The sequence below is a fragment of the Neophocaena asiaeorientalis genome, unplaced genomic scaffold, assembly GCF_003031525.2.
Source record: "Neophocaena asiaeorientalis asiaeorientalis breed wild unplaced genomic scaffold, Neophocaena_asiaeorientalis_V1.1 scaffold594, whole genome shotgun sequence".
NCBI classification, from domain to species: domain Eukaryota; kingdom Metazoa; phylum Chordata; class Mammalia; order Artiodactyla; family Phocoenidae; genus Neophocaena; species Neophocaena asiaeorientalis.
Window position 1 is genome coordinate 1,569,156 of NW_020175066.1, and position 24,444 is coordinate 1,593,599.

The following is a 24,444-nucleotide window of genomic DNA, read 5'->3' on the forward strand; positions in this document are numbered from 1 at the left end:
TTTTCTTAAATTTACCAGGGCTTGATTTGTGACCCCAAGATATGATCTATTCTGGAGAATGTTCCATGAGCACTTGAGAAAAATGTGTATTCTTGTTTTTTTGGATGGAATGTCCTATAAATATCAATTAAGTCCATCTTGTTTAGTGTATCATTTAAACCTTCTGTTTCCTTATTTATTTTCATTTTGGATGATCTGTCCATTGGTGAAAGTAGGGTGTTAAATTCCCCTCCTATGATTGTGTTAGTGTCGATTTCCCCTTTTATGGCTGTTAGTATTTGTGTTATATATTGACTTGCTCCTTTGTTCTGTGCATAAATATTTACAATTGTTATATCTTCTTCTTGGAGCGATCCGTTGATCATTATGTAGTGTCCTTCTTTGTCTCTTGTAATAGTCTTTATTTATTTATTTATTTTGCAATACACGGGCCTCTCACTGTTGTGGCCTCTACCCTTGCGGAGCACAGGCTGCGGACACGCAGGCTCAGCGGCCATGGGTCACAGGCCCAGCCACTTCGCGGCATGTGGGATCTTCCTGGACCGGGGCACAAACCCATGTCCCTTGCATCAGCAAGCGGACTCTCAACCACTGTGCCACCAGGGAAGCACCAATAGTCTTTATTTTAAAGTCTATTTTTTCTGATACGAGAATTGCTACTCCAGCTTTCTTTTGATTTGCATTTGCATGGAATATCTTTTTCCATCCCCTCACTTTCAGTCTGTATGTGTCCCTAGGTCTGAAGTGGGTCTCTTGTAGACAGCATATGTACGGGTCTTGTTTTTTTATCCATTCAGCCAGTCTTTGTCTTTTGGTGGGAGCATTTAATCCATTTACATTTAAGGTAATTATCGATATGTGTGGTCCTAGTCCCATATTCTTAATTGTTTTGGGTTTGCTATTGTAGGTCTTTTCCTTCTCTTGTGTTTCTTGCCTAGAGAAGTTCCTTTAGCATTTGTTGTAAAGCTGGTTTGGTGGTGCTGAACTCTCTCAGCTTTTGCTTGTTTGTAAAGATTTTAATTTCTCCATCAAATCTGAATGAGATCCTTGCTGGGTAGAGTAATCTTGGTTGTAGGTTTCTCTCCTTCATCACTTTAAATATGTCCTGCCAGTCCCTTCTGGCTTGCAGTTTCTGCTGACAGATCAGCTGTTAACCTTATGGGGATTCCCTTGTGTGTTATTTGTTGTTTTTCCCTTGCTGCTTTTAATATGTTTTCTTTGTATTCAATTTTTGACAGTTTGATTAATATGTGTCTTGGCATGTTTTTCCTTGGATTTATCCTGTATGGGACTCTCTGTGCCTCCTGGACATAACTATTTTATTTCCCATATTAGGGAAGTTTTCAACTAGAATCTCTTCAAATATTTTCTCAGTCCCTTCCTGTTTCTCCTCTTCTTTCGGGACCCCTATAATTCAAATGTTGGTGCGTTTAAGGACCCAGAGGTCTCTGAGACTGTCCTCAATTCTTTTCATTCTTTTTTTTTTCTGCTCTGTGGTAGTTATTTCCACTATTTTATCTTCCAGGTCACTTTTCCGTTTTTCTGCCTCTGTTATTCTGCTATTGATCCCTTTTAGAGTATTTTTAATTTCCTTTATTGTGTTGTTCATCATTGCTTATTTCCTCTTTAGTTCTTCTAGGTCCTTGTTTAATGTTTCTTGCCTTTTCTGTATACTATTTCCAAGATTTTGGATCATCTTTACTATCATTCTGAATTCTTTTTCAGGTAGACTGTCCATTTCCTCTTCATTTGTTAGGTCTGTTGGGTTTTTACCTTGCTCCTTCCTCTGCTGTGTGTTTTTCTGTCTTCTCCTTTTGCTTATCTTACTGTCTTTGGGGTCTCCTTTTTGCAGGCTCCAGGTTCGAGGTTCCCATTGTTTTTGGTGTCTGTCCCCAGTGGCTAAGGTTGGTTCAGTGGGTTGTGTAGGCTTCCTGGTGTAGGGGACTAGTGCCTCTGTTCTTGTGGATGAGGCTTGATCTTGTCTTTCTGGTGGGCAGGTCCACGTCTGGTGGTGTGTTTTGGGATGTCTGTGGCCTTATTATGATTTTAGGCAGTCTCTTTGCTAATAGATGGGGCTGTGTTCCTGTCTTGCTAGTTGTTTTGCATAGGGTGGCCAGCACTGTAGCTTGCCAGTCATTGAGTGAAGCTGGGTCTTGGCGTTGAGTTGGAGATCTCTGGGAGATTTTCGCCATTTGATATTATGTGGAGCTGGGAGGTCTCTTGTGGACCAGTGTCCTGAAGTTGGCTCTGCCACCTCAGAGGCACAGCACTGACTCCTCCCTGGAGCACCAAGAGCCTTTCATCCACATGGCTCAGAGTAAAAGGGAGAAAAAATGGAAAGAAAGAAAGAATTTGCTAATAGATGTGGCTGTGTTCCTGTCTTGCTAGTTGTTTTGCATAGGGTGGCCAGCACTGTAGCTTGCCAGTCATTGAGTGAAGCTGGGTCTTGGCGTTGAGTTGGAGATCTCTGGGAGATTTTCGCCATTTGATATTATGTGGAGCTGGGAGGTCTCTTGTGGACCAGTGTCCTGAAGTTGGCTCTGCCACCTCAGAGGCACAGCACTGACTCCTCCCTGGAGCACCAAGAGCCTTTCATCCACATGGCTCAGAGTAAAAGGGAGAAAAAATGGAAAGAAAGAAAGAAAGAGGATAAAATGAAATAAAGTAAGATAAAATAAAATAAATGTATTAAAATTAAAAATAATTGTTAAGAAAAAAAATTAAAAAAAAAAAAAATGGACAGAACCCTAGGTCAAATGGTGAAAGCAAAGCTATACAGACAAAATCTCACACAGAAGCATACATATACACACAAAAAGAGGAAAAGGGAAGAGAATATGTATATTGCTGCTCCCAAAGTCCACCTCCTCAATTTGGGATGATTCCTTGTCTATTCAGGTATTCCACAGATGCAGGGTACATCAGGCTGATTGTGGAGATTTCATCAGCTGCTCCTGAGGCTGCTGGGAGAAATTTCCCTTTCTCTTCTTTGTTTGCACTGCTTACGAGGTTTAGCTTTGGATTTGGCCTCACCTCTGTGTGTAGTTCGCCTGAGGGCGTCTGTTCTTCACTCAGACAGGACAGGGTTAAAGGAGCCCCTGATTTGGAGGCTCTGGCTCACTCAGTCCAGGGTGAGGGAGGGGTTTGGATGCGGGGCGAGCCTGCAGCGGCAGAGGCTGGCGTGACCATGACGTTGCCCCAGCCTGAGGCGCGCCGTGCGTCCTCCCGGGGAAGTTGTCCCTGTATCCCAGGACCCTGGCAGTGGCGGGCTGCACAGGCTCCTGTGAGGGGAGGTGTGGATAGTGACCTGTGCTCGCACACAGGCTTCTTGATGGCGGCAGCATCAGTCTTAGCGTCTTATGCCGGTCTCTCTGGTCCGCACTGATATCCGAGGCTCACGCTCGATCGTTTCTGGAGCTGCTTTAGGCGGCGCTCTTAATCCCCTCTCCTCGCGCACCAGGAAACAAAGAGGGAAGAAAAAGTCTCTTGCCTCTTTGGCAGGTCCGGACTTTATCCCGGACTCCCTCCCGGCTAGCCGTGGTGCACTAGCCCCCTTCAGGCTGTGTTCACGCTGCCAACCCCAGTCCTCTCCCTTAATTGCTTTCTTAAAAAAAATCGATTAAGGTGATATGTTTTTCTCCTTTTTTATTGTTTTATAGTGAATTATACTGATTGATATTTAAATATTAAACCAGCTTTGTATTTCATAGATAAACTCTACTTCATCCTGATGTATAATCCATTTTATAGGTAGTATTTTCTTGAAAGTTTTTGTGTTTATTTGGGCAAATTATACTAGTGTTTAGTTTTCCATCCCTTTAATGCAAAATTGGATGCACTGTATTCCTTAGCTTCTGTCATCTGATTTTAACATTTGTATTATTTCTTCCTTCAGTATTTAATATTTTCTAATATAAAATTGAAAGCTATAAATTTTATTTTAAATGCTCTTGTGGCCAATTCCCACAAATTTTTCTAATTTTCCTTCTCATTTCATGTTTTTTCCATATTTTGTTACTTGGAGATGAATTGCTTAATTTCCAATTATTTTGGAATTTTTCATATTTTTTTCCATTTTTATATTCAGCCAAAGAATCAAAAGGATCTATTTCTATATCTTTCTGCATGAGTTCCTCTTCTCTAGTAGTTTGCCTTTCAAATTCCCATCTTACATTCTCAATAAACATCTTTATTCTTGTTTCACCTGTAAAAGCTGTAGGAGAAATATACTTTCTGGGTCTTGAAAATGTCTTGAGGATATTTCGGAAATAGCGTATAATCTGAGTGTATCTGGCATATAGGATGGATAGACAAGCATGTAAAAGATTATATGCCATGGTAGTGAATTATAAGAAGGCCACGCACACACAGATCTAGCTAGTAAAATTTGGTTCTAATTGTTTGATATTTTAGACAATCATGTTTTTTTTGAGGATGGGGTATATAAATATATCTGTGTTTTACCAAGGTGAATTCTTCTAGGAACAATTCTGGGACTGCTCATAAAATGAGTGAAGATTATTTGAAGAGCTGAGTTGTGAGTGAATAAAGATCTACGTTAGGACAGTGATAAGAGTGGTTAAGAGGTTTTGCTAAGTGTAGTGGTGGGGTATGAAGTGCGGGAACTTGAGAAGTCACAGATGACAGAAATAGAAAAGCTTTCCCTTTTCAGTTTAATAGCATGTTTCGGATAAAGGTGGTAGGTTCAGTTTTGTACATTTTTAATTTTAGGTACTTATTGAATGATTGAAGACTATCCTACAAATAGAATTGTGGGTTTGAATTTAGGAAAACAGCTGTGTTAGATATGAAATATTTGACAGCTAGATCTAAGTTGATAATAATAGATGATATGGGAGTGGATATTGCCAGGGGACATATGACAAAGTCTTGAGAAAATGCCAGCATACTGGGAAATGATGCAGAAAACGTCTGACCACCAAGAATGGTGATCAGAGTGATAGCAGAAGGATAATAGAAAAATCTGCTTAATTTTAAGTTCACTCCTCTCTGAGCTTTCATAAAAAGGGCACATAGTAAACTTAGGTAGAGACGTAGCATCTGGAAGGAAAGACTGAATGTGGTATTGTCTTCATTTCTTTATTTACATTTAAAGAGCCAGAATAGTTACTTGAATTATAAATGTTCAGTCTAAATTGTTTCTCTCTTTATTTTCGCCCTGCAAGTAAGTGAATTTTGTTTCAAAACTAGGTGTATTTATCTTATATTTTATTAATTCTATGCTAATAAATCTTAGATTTCTTTAGCAATAATCAATTATATTTGAATTAGTAGTTTCCAAGATGCTTATTTCTTTTGTTTTTAAGATTCAGATTTTTGGGGGTTATTGTTGTGACGTCTTATTACTTAGTTTATGTGTTGCTTAAAATAGGAATATAGAAAAGTTGATGTAAAGTAAAATTGAATGCAAGTACTAGACCTGGCCCTTGATTTTATTGATAGATGGTACATTTTGGCAAGGTCTCTTGGGGTACCTCCACTCAAAGTTTAAACACAAGCACACACACACAAATATATACTCCTTCAATAAGTAACGTGTGTTTGATCTTGAAGCAGAATTCCTCATCTGTACTTGACTTTGAGTGATATGTCATATGTTGAATTTGTTATTGGTTTTTAATAAGAATATATTCAAATTCCATTTTTAAGTTTTAAAGAATAGATACAAGTTCAGTATATCTTTACAAAACATTCTTGTTTGGTTTCCTTTTATCATGTTTTAAGGTTACATGTGACTGTAATGTTCCACAATGAGACAGAGATTGATAATCAGGAAAGAATAGCCCTTTAATGTGATTTATATCTATAGATTTTATGTCAGATATGAAAAGTTGCTGTTTAAATTGTAAAGGAGGATCCATTAAGGAACACTTTAAACCATTTTACTATTTAACATACCTTGAGCTCTTCTTTATAGAATTATGCCTTTTAAAGCAAACTTTAGTTGCTTACCAAATGTTTGCAAAATATGATTTGATAAAGTTAAATTATTCTAATATTAATAAAATACAGAAATAATAGCCTTTAAAATAGTACATTTAATATGAAGGTATGTGGTGTTTCAGGGGAGTTTAGAAGCCAGTTATTTTCTAATTTCCATTAGTAATTTTAATTTCCTCTTGTCAGGTAAGGTTAGACAAGGGTAGACAATGTATATAGTAGGGAATGGTGAAGGTATAAAAATTCTTCAAATGTCTCCCATTTTGTCCTGTTGTCCTATTGGTTTCAGTGTATGGTTGGGTTAGATGTGAAATAACCTGTAGGTTGTTGCCTAGTTCTGGGATGAATCTCTGAAAATATCACGTAGCAGTTGACATTTTTGTTACAATGGAATCATTCCCTAGTTATCTTCACTTAAACTACTCCCCTTCAAGTATTTATTAATAATATTTTCTTTTATTTGCTCAAATCATATTTTTGACAAACTGAATTGTCCTATGGTTTGGCTCAGTCTTTTTAATGTACTATCCAGCATTTGCCTTTAATTTCTTATAAATCTAATTTCTAACATGATTTATTTTCTTCATATCAGTGTTTAGGTAAAAGAAGTACTTTGCCTTTACTAGTGTACAAAAACTAACCTCTTAGAGGTTGGCCAAAATCTTCCAATTGTACAATTCCTAGAGCTAATATAATCTCTCATTGTGCAGATGAAAACAGTTAGACCTGGCGAGGTAAAGTGAGTTAGTTGCCCAAGACCGACAAGAGATACTACCAAGGATGATTTAGTCTGGTTTTTGATTTGCTTCCCAATCTTATGTTTATTCATATGCATATATAATATATATTCATATATATTGAATATAATATATAGTATATGATATGTGTGAAAGGGACTTAAGCATCTGCAAATTTTGGTATTTGTAGGGGTCCTGGATCCTATTCCCCCCACCCCATAGCAAGGGACTACTGTACTTTTATTCCCACTTCCCTCCTCATAGTCTATAAGGAGTGAGGATTCTCCAGGGCAAAGGCTGTCAAGCTAAGTCAACTTTTTATCCCTATAGCCTAGTGTTTTGCACAGACTAAGAGATATTTGATTCCTTATGCATGTACGTAAACACCATATCAGTTGGGTTGCTTATGGTGTTAGGAGCAGAAAACCCACTTCACACTGGCCTTCAGTGACTGAAGAGGAGCTTACAGGTTCTAGTAAAAAGTCTTAGGGAAAAAAAAAAAAGGTCTCACAGAAAGTATAAAGGTAGGCTGGTCTTTGATCCAGAAGTTCATGATTCCATTTGGAATAAACTCTTACTCTTTATTTCTGTAATTCTCATAGCTCTGCTCCCTTTGGGTTTTGGCTTCATCCTCAGGCTTGCTTCTCTCCTACAGAAAGAGCTTTCAATACTCCTGGAATTATGTACTTCCTCTTTTACACTGTAAGAGGAAGGAAGGAATTACCCAGCAAAACTTCTGACCTTTCCTCTTAATTGCACCAATTAGATCAAGTGCTGTTCCCTTAGACAGTTTGTCAGTGTGGGTGTGATTATTACCCTCATTGGTTTAAGACAGTTAAGGCCCTCTCTTATTGCTGGGACAGTGCTGGGGATAGTGTATGGCAACAATCTATCTAAACTGGTATACAGTAGGAAAGGGCTCCAACATCAAATTTTTATTACTCATCATAGGTTGTGTATACATGTGGATGTATATGTGAGCTTTCATTTGGAGCTTAAGGGAAAGGATCCCAATAGACTCTGTGACCAGAATTAAGTTTACATTAATTGTTTTTTTAATTTTAAACAATTAATTAACTAGGTAGTATAGCACCATAAACATGACACCACAAGTGTCTGAATTCCAAAAGAAAAGAAATAAGCAACTTGGAAACTAGTGATTGTATTGTACTCAGTATTGCTAAAGAATCCTAAAATTTTGTGGCAAAATTGATATCTAAGAAAGTACTTTTCAAGCTTTAATGTATAAATCACCTGGGGATCTCATTAAAATCCAGATTTTGATTTAGTAGGTATGGAGTGGGACCTATAATTCTGCATTTTTAATAAGTTCGTAGGTGATTCTAGTGCTGGTGGTCCATTTTACAGAGCTGGGGTTTAAAAGACCAAACTGTTTTTGTCATTTTCTAAAGGTGTTGAGAACCAGCTCAGTTTACTGTTGCAGGCCACCAATGTCTCTTTTCTGGACTTCTGCAGTAGCCTTGTAGTAGCCTCCCTCCTTAACCCTCTTGTCCCACTACAATCCATTCTCTAAATGGAGCTTATAGTGATCATTTTAATATGTAAATCAATCACATCACTCCTGTAATTAACCTTCTACTGGTATTCCATTGCATTAGAATGAAATCTAAACTCTACCATAACTACACTGTACTAAATGATGCAGCCCCTGCCTGCCTCTCCAAATGCTTTTCATACCACTCTTCCCTTTATTCACTTTGCTTGAGTGCTTTGCAACCACCCTTCATGCTGCTTGTAATGTGGACCCTGCATCTTCACACGACTGGCTTCTTCTCTTTATTCAGGTCTCTGCTTAAATATTAACCACTTCTTAGTGTATCTTATGAGTGACTTCAGAGAAATAAATTCTTGGGGTATTGTTGTAATGAGAGTAGATCACCAACTCCGTCAGTTCAGTTAAAGAGTGATGTAAAAGTCACTTTAAAGTTTTGGTTGGTTCAGTTCATATTAGAGATTATTTCATAATGCATGTAAAGGGTTTGTTTCCATATTTTTATAGTATTAATGGATATTTCTTTTTCCTATCCAAGTCACTGTGTGCCCAGTATTCAGCAGACAGACGAGAAGATGAGAAGATGTGTGATCATTTGATAAGAGCAGCCAAATATCGAGACCATGTGACAGCAACTCAGCTAATCCAGAAAATTATCAACATTCTCACAGACAAGCATGGAGCCTGGGGAAATTCTGCAGTGAGGTAAAGTTATACCTTTAGGATTTGGCCACTGATTTTCTGTAGAAGTCCTTGGTTTAGATAAATGGCTTTGGATATGATCAAGGCCAGATGAAGAACAAAGTAATTTAATATTTTATCTTCTGCAATGAATTTAAAGCAAAGGGGAAGGAGAAAATCAGTATGGGTATAGTTATGGATCTTTGTGGAGATTTCAATTCCCTTCAACTACTTCAAAAAGAATAGTTGCTCATATATTTATTTACTTTGAAGTGAACTATTAAGGGAAGTAGTGTAAACTGCTTTTACTGGTTGCACTTATATCTGAATTTATACAAGTACAATACTTTATTTAAAGAAACTATTCCCTATTTTACACTTTTGAGTTTTTAACACATAAATTTGAAAACATAATAATATGTGTTGTTTTGTTGCAAATTACAGGGCTATGATGAAACAATACCATCTTTAAAATTTTATTTACTACATCTACCTCCTTTTAAGATTACCAAACTGAACGTGCAATTTTTTATTCTAATTTTAGAAACAAAATATTTACTTTCTAGGACTAAGGAACTTAGATAAATCATAAAATTTAGTCTTTTTGGAATATTTTATTCTACAAGTCTTAGGAACATGTTTTGACTCATTTAAGTAATGTTAATGAAAAAGTTCTTTATTTTCCCATTAGAAAGATATTTTTTAATTCCTCATTTCTGCATAACTTTTTCTGGAAGACAAACACAAAAGAAAACAGCAAATTACTTGTATATTATATATAGGCGTAACTGGTTTCTGCTTGTGTTTTAAGCAATTCACGTGTCTAGCAGACATCAAAGTCTAGTTTTAGAGATTTTCCAGTAAACAGAAAAAGATTTTAGTTTTTTTTTAAGCTGAACTTTAAACTAGTTGAGTTGAAACCTATCTGATATGGGATGTTTTTGTTTTGAGTACAAGTATTCACTAATATAGAGTAGATATGTCTCATCATGCTTATTGTGAAGAATACTTAAATAAAATGAATTACATTTCTGGGCATATCATTTTTGGTGTTCAGAGGAAGGAATGCAGGTCAAGGTCTTGAAGGCAAAAGGACTGAGTAAAAGCAGAAACCATGTTTGTTTGTTTGTTTTAATTACTGTTCCAGCTGATCTCAGCTGCAAGAATGGTCATGGGAATGACATGAATTACTGGGTCAGGGCTCTCTAGTGCCTTATATTGCAACATGTAAAAGCCTATGGGTGTGTGTTTGGAGGGGACTGTGGAAGGGGAGTTGTATTGAGGATTTTAGAGTTTCCAGATACTTTAATGTAACAGATTTGTTATAGTCATTTTGACACCTGGTACTGAATAAATTAGAAGATTACTTTGATGTACAGTGCTTGGCACATACTGGGAACTAAATATATGTTTGTTACATTTTTTTTTTAGGCTTAAAATTTTTGTTTTTGACCTAAAAGGAGTTTTACAATTTTAAAATGAAAGCCTTTAGGCAACTTATGCCAAAGGGGTCATTTTTATAAGATCAAAATTCTTTCTCGTGATAGCTATACCATTGTATAGCTCAGTATACCTGTGCTGTCAACACGAAAGTGTTTTTCTGAAGTGATTTTGGTGTAATAAAGTATCTTGGAGAACTAAATGGACTGTGAAATGTATTTGTCTAGAACTAATTAGTGTTTCTGTAATAGAGTTGTTCAAGGGTTCAACTCTGTTATTCTATAAAGCCAGAAAAAATTGAATTCTGAAATTTTAATATTTCCCCAAATTTACAGAACATTTTTTACTTTTTTACTCTTGAGTAAAAACAGCTGTCAAACTGTTTTCTTTTAAATGTGTACATTTTTAATTAAAAGCAACAACAAATGATTCATCATTGAAAGGAAAATTAATATTAGTGAATTGATATTTTCCTCTTTATAGATCTCATAACTTACCTAGATTTTATTTAAAACAATGCTTAACAAAGCACATTGCCTCCATGCTGATATTTTTGTCGTTGTATTTAGTTCAGTGTCACATTCAACTGTTACTTATTTGGAATACCTGGTTGCTCCCTAATGCCTTTAATACAATTATCTTAAAATAGGCCTTTTCAGTATTAATTCCAATTAGAGTGGATTTCTAGACCTTGGTGCCCTTTTTTAGGAAGCTGTGTAAGAAAATGTAGTTGATAAAACGTATGCTGACTTACCATTCTTTGAGAGTGGTTAACTATTCTGATTTCCCTTGTATGAGGCTTGCATAATCAGCTTGTAAATTATGGACATGGTTATAATAAATGAGACTAACACAGTGTACTTTGTTCTTCACTTAGCATAATTCTAGAAAACATAAATGGCATTAGAGAGAAATCAGAGTCCTACTGTAGCTATAATGCATTTAACTATCCTAAGCCTGTTAAAAGAAATATGCACAATGAGCAAAATTCTAGTAAAGAGGATTAAATTATTTTAAGTATAATTCCTTTGTGTTTTATCTTAAGAATTATAGTAGCATTTTGTCTTATAAATTCAATCATATTAGAATATATAGAAATTTCATTTGTGGCATTTTTTATTTTGACCCTCCTTTGGAATCCACATAATTTCCTTGTAGCCATGGCTATGTAGGCCTAATACTTTCCCATTAATGTCATTTGTTTTGTTTCACTATTGATGGCTTTTCTAATGCCACACGATCAGCCGGCTGCAATCCTGGCAGCTGGCCTGGGATCGGCAGTGGTTTTAATAAATCACAATCAGACCCATGCCATTACATCAATATTTTTAGTCAATTATAGAGAAGGTCAGGTGCTACATTCAGTATAGGAGCCTCAGCATGTGGCATTTGAGAAACATCTGGTCCTGCAACAAAACTGCAAGCTGGGAAAAAAAGAATCCAATTTATCCCATCTAAAGAGACCAAATGAAATCTGCTGCTTTATGGATAACACAATGATGATTATAGCCATTTTGAACATGTTATACTTGCTAGACTTAATACCCTTTATAAAGACATATTCCCAAAAGTTTCCATTCAATAAAAACTGAAAATGAAAATATTATTTTCTCAGAAGCAGATGGGAATTGTTGTTTCCTCACAGCAGGCATCTAATATCTTTTGACACCTAGTGACCTGCCTGAATGCAATTTGTGTCTTAATATCCTGCTTATACCAGCTTTTGCCACAAGAGAAAGAGAGAGGAGCTCTCTCTTTCTCTCTCTCTCTCCTTTCTTTGATGCCTAGACTATTGCATTGACAGGTAAAGAAAGTATTCCTCCCTTAGAGCTCTTATAACTGTGTGCCCTTTACTGTCATTGCATTTTTTCAAATGCTTAGAGATTTCAGGAAATAATGGGACAGACAAGTACCTGTTCATCCATACATTACTGTCACCTGGAGTGAGGCTCAGGTGAAAACAGAGAGAGCTTGATAAGAATAGTGGAATAAGCAAGAAAGAGGCCACAAATGAACAGAGTGGCAGAAGTAATTTTTTTCCGGTGCATGGAGCAGGCATTGTGTTTATTTGGGTCAGGAGACAAATCATCTTTCATGTAGATGACACCTGGTAAAGTGGCTGAATGTAAGAAGGATGAGGAGAGATGATGGAGAACACTGGATGGAAGTCTCAGAGGACATACTACCCTTTTCTCATATCGTCCTTCATTGCATTCTAATAGGCTGACTAATGTACCATGGAAATTCTCTCTTGGTATTAGTCCGGGAAAGAAGGTGGTTCTCTTCTTCTCTGAAAAATGCGTGGATAGAGCTAGAAACATAAATTATCTTAGAAGTAATAAGGTTTAGGAGTTTCTAAGAGAATCTCTTATCAAGATTCTTGAATGCTTTTGATTAGTTTAGGAGACTGTATTTAGGTTTAGATTTCTGCTGCTTTAAGAAACTCCATTTCAGATTGCTTGAATGTGTTCTAATGGATGCCCTCAAGCTAGAGGCGTCTCTTCCTGAAAGACATTCATCTTTTTTCTGTGTCACAAGCTTGCCGGTAAAATCTTTGTGATGCTCTCTCCAATTTTTCTTCAGTAAATCAAATCTTCCTTCTTTCAGAAAGATGAATGCTGTAAGGTTGGAGTGTTATAAAAAAAAAATCAATGCAGGCAAAATTGAAACAGTATGCCTCTGTATTGATTGGCCTTGTGAAATCGAAACTAACAGCTTTGTAACTGTTCCAGTGGACAGTTAGCTGACCTGTAATGGGCAAACTATCAATATTAACATTACTATTTTATCTTGTACTATGTCATTTTAAAATCCAGAGTCCAAGGAATGGAAAGGCCTAAAGAATTTTTAATCTTTGTAGGAAATATCCCATTTTCTTTTTATATACCATTGTTTGAAGAAAGCAGTAGCTAATGTACTTGACCTATAAAAAACTAAGACTACGGCAGTGTTGGTTTTATATCAGTTACTCTTTTTAAAACACAACAACAAAAAAAAACCTTGATTTTTTTTTTTTGAAAATAATTTCTGATTAAAAAAATTTCGCTGGTGAAATTTAATATTGAACTCATCTTTTTATATGTGTTTCCCATTTCAACGGAAGTGTATTATGTCTTTTGAAAACATTCTTCATCTCCAATTTTTTATTAAGTAGGCAATACCAGTGAATTTCTAGAGAAATTAAAGTGCTAATACGCTTTCCTTATCAAGAGTTCATTTTAGGCATTTGATTTCATTATAGTACGTGGGTAATCAAGCAGATCTCTAGTCATAGGTATAATATACTCAATCTTATTCTTTCAAATGCTTTTGTTTTTATTCCTACCCACCCCTGGGAGCTAGTACTTGACATCAGTACAAGCACCACTCATTGCTCTCTCTGGAGCTCTGATGATGCTAGAAATTCTTTATAACCAATCCCGACAATAACATTGTAAGATGGCTTAATAAACCGAACATTTTTTCCATTTACCCCCTCCTTGTTCCCTTTCTTAGAAAGGAAAGAAAAAAATCAATAGCTTACAAAACAAATGGAGGAATCTATGGAGATGTCAGTTAAAGAAAACAGGTGTATTTGAAAGTGTTTACATGAAAAGAATAGTTTCAAACACTAAGCACATTAAATACCTATGCCCAGAACATAATGAGACTTGTTCATGTTCTTAGTTTTGTGATAAGTTGATATTTTTTTAAATTTATTTTCTTACTGAAGTATAATTGATTACAATGTTGTGTTAATTTCTGCTGTACAGAAAAGTGACTCAGTTATCCATATATATACATTCTTTTTTATATTCTTTTCCATTATGGTTTATCACAGTATACTGAATATAGTTCCTTGTGCTATACAGTAGGACCTTGTTGTTTATCCATCCTATATATAATAGTTTGCATCTGCTAACCCCAAACTCCCGGTCCGTCTCCCCCCACCCCAACTCCCTCTTCCCCTTGGCAACCACAAGTCTGTTCGCTATGTCTGTGAGTCTGTTTCTGTTTCATATATAAGTTCTTTTTTTAGATTAGATATATTAGATTCCACATATAAGTGATATTATGTGGTATTTGCCTTTCTCTGTCTGACTTTACTTCACTCAGTATGATAATCTTTAGTTGCATCCATGTTGCTGCAAAGAAATTTCTGGTATTGTGTCAGTACTGAGGAGCAGTTCTTTTTCCCTCATATTTTATGGCCACGGTGTAGTTGTGTTATATAGTTATACATGCTTATGATACAACTTTTATTATTAGTCAAATCTAACAGTACACTGAATGACTTATCAGAAATGTATGACTGTTATGTTTTGTAAATCAGTGATGCTGAGTATATGAGAATTGAATAGCTATATTTTCTAATAATGTAAGGCAAAAAATACATAATTTTATAGGCCATTAACATGTTTTACAGTATTCAAAATGAATATGTTCTTATAATAATTTTGGGTAAAATATTTTTGCTACAAAGTAATTTTAAAGAAATAAACAATAAAATAAGTTATGGTATTAAGTACCAACAATTCAAAGTTAATAAATTGCAACCATAAAAAAAAAACACATTGAAAAAGAAATACAAATTATTGCACGTATGTTCACTAAAGACACCAAAACGTTTGTGTACATTTTTGCAATCCCCTTTCAGTTTCATTATTCAGTGAAGTCTCTTCCTGTTCTTCTTGATAGTCTTTCCTCCTGAGTTCTCTGACAGTTATGCACAGTATATGCTGCAGAATTTTGCTTGACAGTATACTGTGTTGTTTGTTTTGTGTGTAGATTATAAGATGTTTACCTTATGCTATTGCCATAGTTCCTAGCTTAGTGATGAGCCTGTAGTATATCCTAAATAAATTTTTTTTAATCAGGTAGACTACTTGTCTTCATTCATAACTTATCTTAAACTTATCATTATGCTAGGTATTAAATCAGATAAATTTCTTTTAACCAAAGCAGCAAGAAATTTAAACAGTAAAGTTCAAAAATATTTTTATCACAACTGGTGGTATTTTATGAAGGATGATATTAATTCAGAAATTAAGAAAAATGTAGTAGAAATAGAATATATCTGAAAAGAGATGTACTGTAGATAATAGTTACAGACTTGGAAATTTCGGTTTCTATTTGTAAAGAACACTTTTCTGTAACAATTTACTTTGAATATTTCGATTAGAAAAATTTGAAGCTCAATAGGTAATTTTAAGTTGTAACTTGGGTGGGGAGTCCTTGAACTTTAATAGTCCCTGGTATAATTTTTGGTAAAATCAAAAATTTTCAGAAGTATCTTAAAGGGTTGGAAGCAGATGAAATTCTTTAAGGAGTTTGAGAAAATTTAGTGGTTTCATGTAAATCTGGAGAGGAACCATACAATCTGTGTTTTTAACAAGTACCCCAGTACAAAAATCACTTGAAAACCACAGCAGTAGTTTAGCCAAACTTGCAATTTGTTGTCAGGGCTGCCTTCCACTTAAGACTACTGTAGGCTATTCTTGTAGCTGATACTTGGCTGTTTCAAGTTTTGTTTCTCCTGCCTATTGGAGCACTTTTTCTATTCATATTTGTTTAACACCAGCTGTGCATCATTTACTGTGCACAGTAAGGCACTCCAAAAACCAATATGAGTAAAACAGATACGTTTCTTGCCCTCATAGAACTTTCTGTCTAAGAGAGGCAATGGGAAAGTGAACAGAAAATTATAAATAGCTTAAAAGCAATGATTTTAATTTCTCACTGTATATAGCCATAAATAAGGAAATAGAAGGCTTTTTTTTTCATCCATCTTTAGTTTTCCTTTGGTAAAAGATCAGTGTGATTTCGTGGAAAGAACACTAGTGTGACATCTGTATTTCTATTCCTGACTCTTTCACTAACTGGTTATGTGACAATGAACAAGTTAAACTAACAAAATCTTATTTCATATGCATTTTATTTATTTCAGACAGATTACCTGTGAGAAGAAAGCAACAATAGTTGGTTTGCATTAGAGCCTGAGGCTTAAAGGAGGAGGGAGATGTTAACACAAATTATTGCAAATATGGCAAATGTTACTATTAAAGTAAGTTGATTAAATGTAAAATAGATAGCTAGTGAGAAGTAGCCACATAGCACAGGGAGATCAGCTCAGTGTTTTGTGACCAGACCAGCTAGAGGGGTGGGATAGGGAAGGTGGGAGGAGACGGAAGAGGGAGGGGATATGGGGATATATGTATACCTATAGCTGACTCACTTTGTTATACAGAAGAAACTAACACACCATTGTAAAGCAATTATACTCCAATAAAAATGTTAAAAATTTTTTTCTCTTTCTGATATTTAATTGCTAGTGTATAGAAATGCACTAGATTTCTGGTTATTACTTCTGTATACAGCAACTTTGCCAAATTCATTGATGAACTCTGGTAGTTTTCTGGTAGTGTCTTTGGGATTTTCTATGTATAGCATCATGTTATCTGCAAACAGTGACACGTTTACTTCTTCCTTTCTAATCTGGATTCCGTTTATTTCTTTTTCTTGTCTGATTGCTGTGGCTAGGACATCCTAAACTATGTTGAATACAAGTGGTGAGAGTGGGCGTCCTTGTCTTGTTCTTGATCTTAGAGGGAATGCTTTCAGCTTTTTACCATTGAGTGTGATGTTTGCTGTTGGTTTTGTCATATATAGCCTTTATTATGTTGAGGTGTGTTCCATGTATGCCCACTCTCTGAAGAGTTTTTATCATAAATGGATGTTGAATTGTATCAAAAGCTTTTTATGCATCTATTGAGATGACCATATGGTTTTTATTTTTCAGTGTTTTAATATGGTGTATCACACTAATTCACTTGTGGATATTGAAAGATTCTTGCATCCCTGGAATAAATCCCACTTGATCATGGCATATGATCCTTTTAATATATTGTTGGAGTCAGTTTGCTAGTATTTTGTTGAGGATTTTTGCATCCATGTTCATCAGTGATGTTGGCCTGTAATTTTTTTTGTGTGTGTGTGGTATCTTTGTCTGGTTTTTATATTAGGGTGATGGTGGCCTCATAGAATGAGTTTGGAGGTGTTCCTTCCTCTGCAATTTTTGGGAATAGCTTCAGAAGGATAGGTGTTAGCTCTTCTCTAAATGTTTGGTAGAATTCACCTGTGAAGCCATCTGGTCCTGCACTTTTGCTTGGTGGGAGTTTTTAAATTACTGATTCAATTTCAGTACTGGTAATTGATCTGTTCATATATTCTATTTTTTCCTGGTTCAGTCTTGGGAGATTGTACCTTTCTAAGAATTTGTCCATTTCTTCTAGGTTGTCCATTTTATTGTCATATAGCTTCTCTTAGTAGTCTCTTATGATCCTTTGTGTTTCTGTGGTGTCAATTGTAACTTCTCTGTTTTCATTTCTGATTATTGATTTGGGCCCTCTCTTTTGAGTTAACATTTGAACCCAGGTAGTCTGACTCAGAGTCTATACTTACAACTATTATGTAACTTCTTAATGTTAGTAATTGGTACTAGGTTTTTGAGTGCTTACAGTCTGCCTGGCACTGGCTAATTCCTTTACAAAACTTTCATTGGATCTTCACAATAACCCTGTAAAGTGGATACTATTATTTCTAGTTTGCCTTGGTGTAAATGAAGGCTTAGACACATTCATGACTTTTCAAATAATAAAGCTTCTGTTTTTACACCTTATAGTTTGCTACTTCAGTCAACATTGAAAGGTTTATCCATGTTTGATGTTTTGTTTCAAGAAGTACAGGTGTGAGTGCCACTCTTATTTTTTGGGAATTTGATTTTTCTTTTCTTTTTCTACTCTTTCTACCTACCTTTTACTTACTTATTTTTTTAGTTTTACTTATTTAGCTTGCTTGTGTCCAAACTTTTTTTTATGCAAAAATCAAATCACCAATAAAAAGCCTTATAAATATTGTTCTTAATTAGAACCCAGTATATAATATAGATAAGAAGGGTCCCATCCTAGTTGACATCAAGAGATCATGGGTTTCTTACTCATTGCTCTACAATCATCTCATGATGTGAAAATCACTCCACAGCCTGAAAAGGGAATATTGGTCCAATGGAAGCTTGTTAGAATAAAATCAAAGTGGAACCTAACCTCCTAATTTATAATCTAGGACTCTTTCTAGCTTTCTGCCCTGCCCCCCTATATCTCTCATCATCTTATATTGGGTTATTTTTTTTAAGTGTATTGAATTTTTAGTAAATGATACATACCAGTGTTCAAATATTACTTACATATGAAAGTGATGCTTGTTTGGACCTGGATCAAAACCACCACATAAGCAGCTATAAATATTATTGGAATAATTTGAATATAGATTCAATATTATATATAATATTGTTTTAATAGTTAATTTCTGAATAATTAGTACTATTTCTAAATAATAATTGTATTGTTTTATAAGAAAATATCATTGTTGTTCTTAGGAGATACGTTTGCTTAAGGGTTGAGACGTCATGCTGTCTATAACTAATTGTCAAGTGGTCCAGCAAAAAATAAATAAATAAACATAGGGGAGAGAGATTGAGTGGAAGCATGTTAAAGCAAATATAGCAAGATAAGTAAACAAGGTGGTTTAGGTAAAGGTATGTAATTTTTTTCGATATTCTTCTTGCTGCTTTTCCATAGGTTTGTAACTTTTGCTGGGAAGAATATACTTCTGAGAAAATACTGAGAGATTGTCTCTTGGGTTTCCCTTACATTGTTTCCCTCTAGCTGTGGTTAATTGAGAATTAAAGCTTGATGTTAAAAATAAAATTTTTTGGTTGCATATTCAGAATTAGAAATTTTTTTACTTTACTTTCAGAGTTCAGTAAATTCTTACCAAATGCTTTCTGTGTCTTAGAAAGAACACGTAGGTTAACGTATTATGCACTTTCCTTGAAAACACCTGGTATAGTCATATTTAACACTGTAAGGTATGGTTGGATGCACCTAATCTATGCCTTACCGCATTTTATAGGTGAGGAAACAGTTGGTGAGAGGTTAAATAATTTGTTGGAGATTGTACAAGTGATCTCTGACAAAACCAAGACTCAAAATCTTCACCATTTTGAGCTTGACTGAATGACTTTCATGAAATCATTTAGTTACTTATTCGTCAGTCATTCCAAGTGTCTTTTTCTTTCTTCCTCCTTATTTCTTCCTTCCATCCTTCCTTTTATTGATGTTTTTCTGATTAAGTTTTCAAAATTGGTTAATTTTGAAACTAATGTTTGTTAAACACCTATTATGTGTCAGGCATTGTGCTAATTGCTGAGGCTGTAATAATAGAAAAGACAGACATGGGTTCTGTCCTCATAGAGCGTAGAATTTAAGAGATTGTTACTTCATTGTGAGTATGTCCTGGGATTTTCTGGCTCTGCTGGTATCATGCTAAAGCAGTCATATAGCATTTTCTGTTTAGAATGCTTTCACTTTGTGCTTCATGCTCTTCTCAGTGTTTGTCTATCTTGTCTCTAAGCCTCTTGCATATATATTGTTTCCTTCTCTAGTTTAGGTGTCCTGCCATGTCTCCTATAACAACCTCTACTTCCCATGTTACAGCCCTTGTGACAATGAATAGTAATTGCTTTTGAAATCGCCCCAGACTCTTAACCTATAAATGCCATTAGGGAAATTATTATATTTATTTTTGTTCATTAACATGTGCTGGGAATATTACCTGGAATATTTTAGGCAGTTTAATAAGTGGCTTTTTAGTGATTGAAAAAAAGAAGTATATATTTCAAAGTTTAACATACGATAAAAACAGAAAGGAACTGGAAAATCAAGTTTGTGGTTTGGAATTTGTTTTATCATTCTCTCTTTTTCATAAGACCTAGGCCACATGCCTAATTAAAAACCAAACCAAACAAAAAACAACAGCGGATTGCTCTGTGCACACTGTCTGTAGCTTGTCTGGTCCCAGCCTGTGTTTAGTATGATTTGGTAACACTAAATCATTCCCAAACCCAAGATTCACTTGAGGTCTTTTGATACCTCTCTCTCTCCCTCCAAACCCACCAAAGAATTTATATTGTTTTCAAGTCAGCCTGGGGAATAGTTTATGTGAGTATTCTTCCCGGGTTTTCAAAGGAGGCTCTAAAGATTGGACACAGACTGAATTTTGGACTTTACCCATAGATATCTAGAGTCCACAGGAATAAATATCCAATGAGTTGTCTTTCATATGTTCTCCCATTCCCAAAGAATCCATCGTTTCCATCAATATCAGGAACTTTTACTATATGCCTAATTAGACTGAGCACTTACCGTTGGGAACAAAGAACCACATTGACTGTAGAGCCTGTATTAGTCTCTCATTGCTACTGTAAAAATTACCACAAATATAGTGGCTTGAATAATAGTTGTTTTTTAGGTTCAGAAGCCTAAACTTGGTTAGCAGCACTGTGTTTCTTCTGGAGGCTCTGGAGGCAATACATTTTCTTGAGTTTTTTGAACTTCTAATGCCTGCATTCCTTGATTCATGGCCCCTTCTTCCAGCTTCAAATTCCCCAACACAGCATCTTCAAATATTCAACTCTGCTTCTGTTGTCTCCTTCTTTTTCTTTGTTTTTATCATCATTTGCCTTCCCTCACTTTAACCCTCCTGCCTCTCTCTTATAAGGACCTTGTGATTACATTAGCTTAACGAGATAATCCAGGGTAATTTCCTCATCTCTATACCTTTAATTTAATCACACCTATAAAATCCCTTTGCCACGTAAGGCCATGTATTCACAATTCTGGGGATTAGTATGTCGACATCTTTGGGGGCCCTTATTTAGCCAATTGCAGCACCTATTCTTTTAATTCTTTCTTTCAGATGATATACTAATATTGTATAGCTAGTGATTTAGTTTGCATCTCTTTTCTTACTAGATATATAATACTGGCAGAGCACTTATTAGTTATTGCTCTTCTTTTTTTTTTTGGCCACACCACATGGCTTACTGGATCCTAGTTCCCCGACCAGGGATTCAGTCTGCGCCCTTGTCAGTGAAGGTGTGGGTGCCTAATCACTGGTCCGCCAGGGAATTCCCTAAAGTGTACAGTTTTTATGTTTTTATATATATATATATATATATATATATATGTGTGTGTGTGTGTGTGGGAAAAAAAAACTTGAAATCATCACCGCAATCAAAAGATTTCCTCCTGCCCTTTGGTGATTCCTTCTCTTCTACCTTCCCTACCCCCAGGCTTCCACTGATCAATATAGACTAGTTTATATTTTCTAGAATAACTTGTCAATAGATTTACCCAGTTTGTGCTCCTTTTTTTTCCTGGTTCCTTTCACTCAGCATAATTATTTTGAGATTCATCCATGCTGTTGAATATATTCATAGGTCATATTTTGCATGTGAATATCCATTTGTTCCAGCACTATTCATTAAAAAGACAATTCTTTGTCCACTGAATAACCTTTGCACCTTTGTCTAAAATCTGTTACCCATCTGTATGTCGGTTTATTTCTGGACTTTGTTTTCTGTTCTCTTCACCTCTGACTGTCCTTCTGCCAGGACCACAGGGTCTTTGATTACTGGCTTTACAAGTCTTGAAGTCAGGTTGTATTAGTCTTCCAGCTTTATTCTTTTTCTGAGTTATTTTGGACAGTGTAGGTCTTTGGAATTTCCAAATGTAGTTTAGAATCAGCTTGTCAGTTTCTGTCCTGGGATTGGATTTGATTTTGTTGATGAATTTGGGGGGAATTTACATCATAATTATATTGACTCTACTAACCCATGAAAAAGGAATGTCTCTGCATTTATATAGTCTTTAATTTCTTCCAGCAATCTTATGTAGCTATCAGTATATACATATTGCCCCTCTTTTCAGATATATACCTATGTATTTCATATTTTCTATTGGAAACATTATTTTTACTTCAGTTTCTGAGTGTTCATTGCTGGCAGATAGAAATACAGGATATTTTGGATATTGATCTTGTATCCTGCATCCTTATTTAACTCAGTTATTCTAGTAGATTTTTGTAGTTTCTGTCTGATTTTATATGTAGGCAATTATATTGTCAGCAAAAAAAAGACAGTTTACTTCTTCCTTTTTTTTTTTTTTTTGCTGCACTGCAGGGCTTGTGGGCTCTTATTTCCCCTACCAGAGATTGAACCCTTGCCCTCAGCAGTGAAAACTTGGAGTTCTAACCACTGGACCACCAGGGAATTCCCTACTTATTTCTTTATAGTTTGGATTTTTTTTTTTTGGCGATATGCGGGCCTCTCACTGTTGTGGCCTCTCCCGTTGCAGAGCACAGGCTCAGCGGCCATGGCTCACGGGCCCAGCTGCTTCGTGGCATGTGGGATCTTCCTAGACCAGGGCACGAACCTGTGTCGCCTGCATTGGCAGGTGGATTCTCAACCACTGCGGCACCAGAGAAACCCTATAGTTTGGATTTTTTTCAGGAGGGGGTTGTTCTTTTCCCATGCCAGATTATCTAGCATAATGTTGAATAGAAGTGATGAGAGCATAAATCTTTGTCCTTATCCTGATCTGAGGGTGGGGGAGACATTCAGTCCTTTATCATTAAATATGATGTTCTTGTAGGTTTTTCATGGATACCTTTTATCAGATTGAAGAAGCTAGCTTCTATTTCTAGTTTGCTGAGAGTATTTATCAGGAATGGTTTTCTCTTATTAGTTTAATTTGGTGTTTAATGTTAAAACAATAATTTTTGGATGTTAAACCAATCTTGCATTCTGATGATGTACTCATCTTGGTCATGAAGTATTATTATCCTTTTCATATATCATTGAATTTGATTTGGTAAAATTTTGTGATTTTGTGTAGAATTTTTACATTCATGACTAACATTGGTTTATGGTTTTCTTTTAACACCTTTGACAAGTTTTGGTATCAGGATAATGCCAGCCTCAAAATGAGTGGGAAGTCATTCCTCCACATCATAATCTGAATAGTTTATGTAAAATGGGTATTTATTTCTTTAATGTTTTATAGAATTTGTTAGCCAAGTCAAGTAGGCCTGGAATTTTGTTCGGTGAATTTTTAAACTACAAAGTCAGTTTTTTTAATACTTTAGAGCTCTTTTCATTTATTATCAAAGTTGTCCAATCTAGTGGCATCAACTTATTCATAATATTCCTTTATTATTCTTTTAATGTTTGCAAAATATGTGGTGATGTTGCCTATCTTATTTCTGATCTTGGTAATTTGTGTCTTCTCTCTTTTTTTGCTTCATGAATTTTTCTTTCTCTTTTTTCTATTTCTTTGATTTTCATTGTGATATTTATTATTTCCTTTCTTCTGCTTTGGGTTTTATTTACTATTGCTTTACTTAAGGTCAATGATTTTTAGACTTTTTCCTAATACAGGCTTTTAGTACAATAAATTTAGCTCTAGGTACAGCTTTGGCAGCATCTCACATATTTTGATGGGTGGTATGTTCATTTTGTTTCTGTTCAAAATCTAATTCTCTTTTGACTTTTCCTTTGAACCAGGGATATTTAGAAAGATGTTACTTAGTTTGCAAGTAACTGATATTAATTTTTTGAAATTTGTTTTATGTCCCAGAATATGGTCTGTTGTGGTGAATGTTTCAAGTACACTTGAGAAGAATGTGCATTGTGCTGTCATTGGGTATAGTGTTCTGTAAATGTCAATTAGGTCATGTCGGTTGATAGTGTTGTTCACGTCTTATATAACCTTACTGATTTTCTGTCGACTTGTCCTATCAGTTATTGAGAGAGGGATATTGAACTCTCCCATTGTCGTTCTTTCTCTGGCCTTGGGTAGTTTCCTTACATGCTTGCAGTGAGTGGTGCTCTACAGAATGCTTGAGGGCAACATCCTTCACATGTCTAGTGTTCTTTCTCTTTTCAGCCCTCTCCTCTTCAGTACTTAGTCCTAAGAACTCTCACCACCTTCTCTCAAACACAGGTCTGTCTCTTCAACTCAGAGAACTGAACTGGACTGGTCTTTGCTTAGCTTCCCTCTCCCTGTGTTTTGGGCTAGAAATCTTAAAACAGTGAGCCTGGGAAACTGTAGGACTCCTTGTTTTTTTCCATCTCTAAGGGATCTCTCTCTTTAGTTTTCTGAGGTCTAGTGTCTTAAAAACTGTTGTTTCTTTTATTTTATTTGGTGTTTTCCATAGTTTTATTTTGTAGGGTAA

General features: G+C 35.5%; 1 protein-coding gene across 3 annotated transcripts in view; it reads left to right on the top strand.

Annotated features, from left to right (window-relative positions):
* LRBA (LPS responsive beige-like anchor protein) overlaps positions 1–24,444 on the top strand; it is a 723,035-nt gene that overhangs the window by 330,618 nt on the left and 367,973 nt on the right. For all 3 annotated transcript variants that reach the window (XM_024764049.1, XM_024764050.1, XM_024764051.1), the window contains one exon: positions 8,750–8,916. In XM_024764049.1, the coding sequence (XP_024619817.1) occupies positions 8,750–8,916 (167 nt within the window). The remainder of the gene's footprint in view (positions 1–8,749; positions 8,917–24,444) is intronic.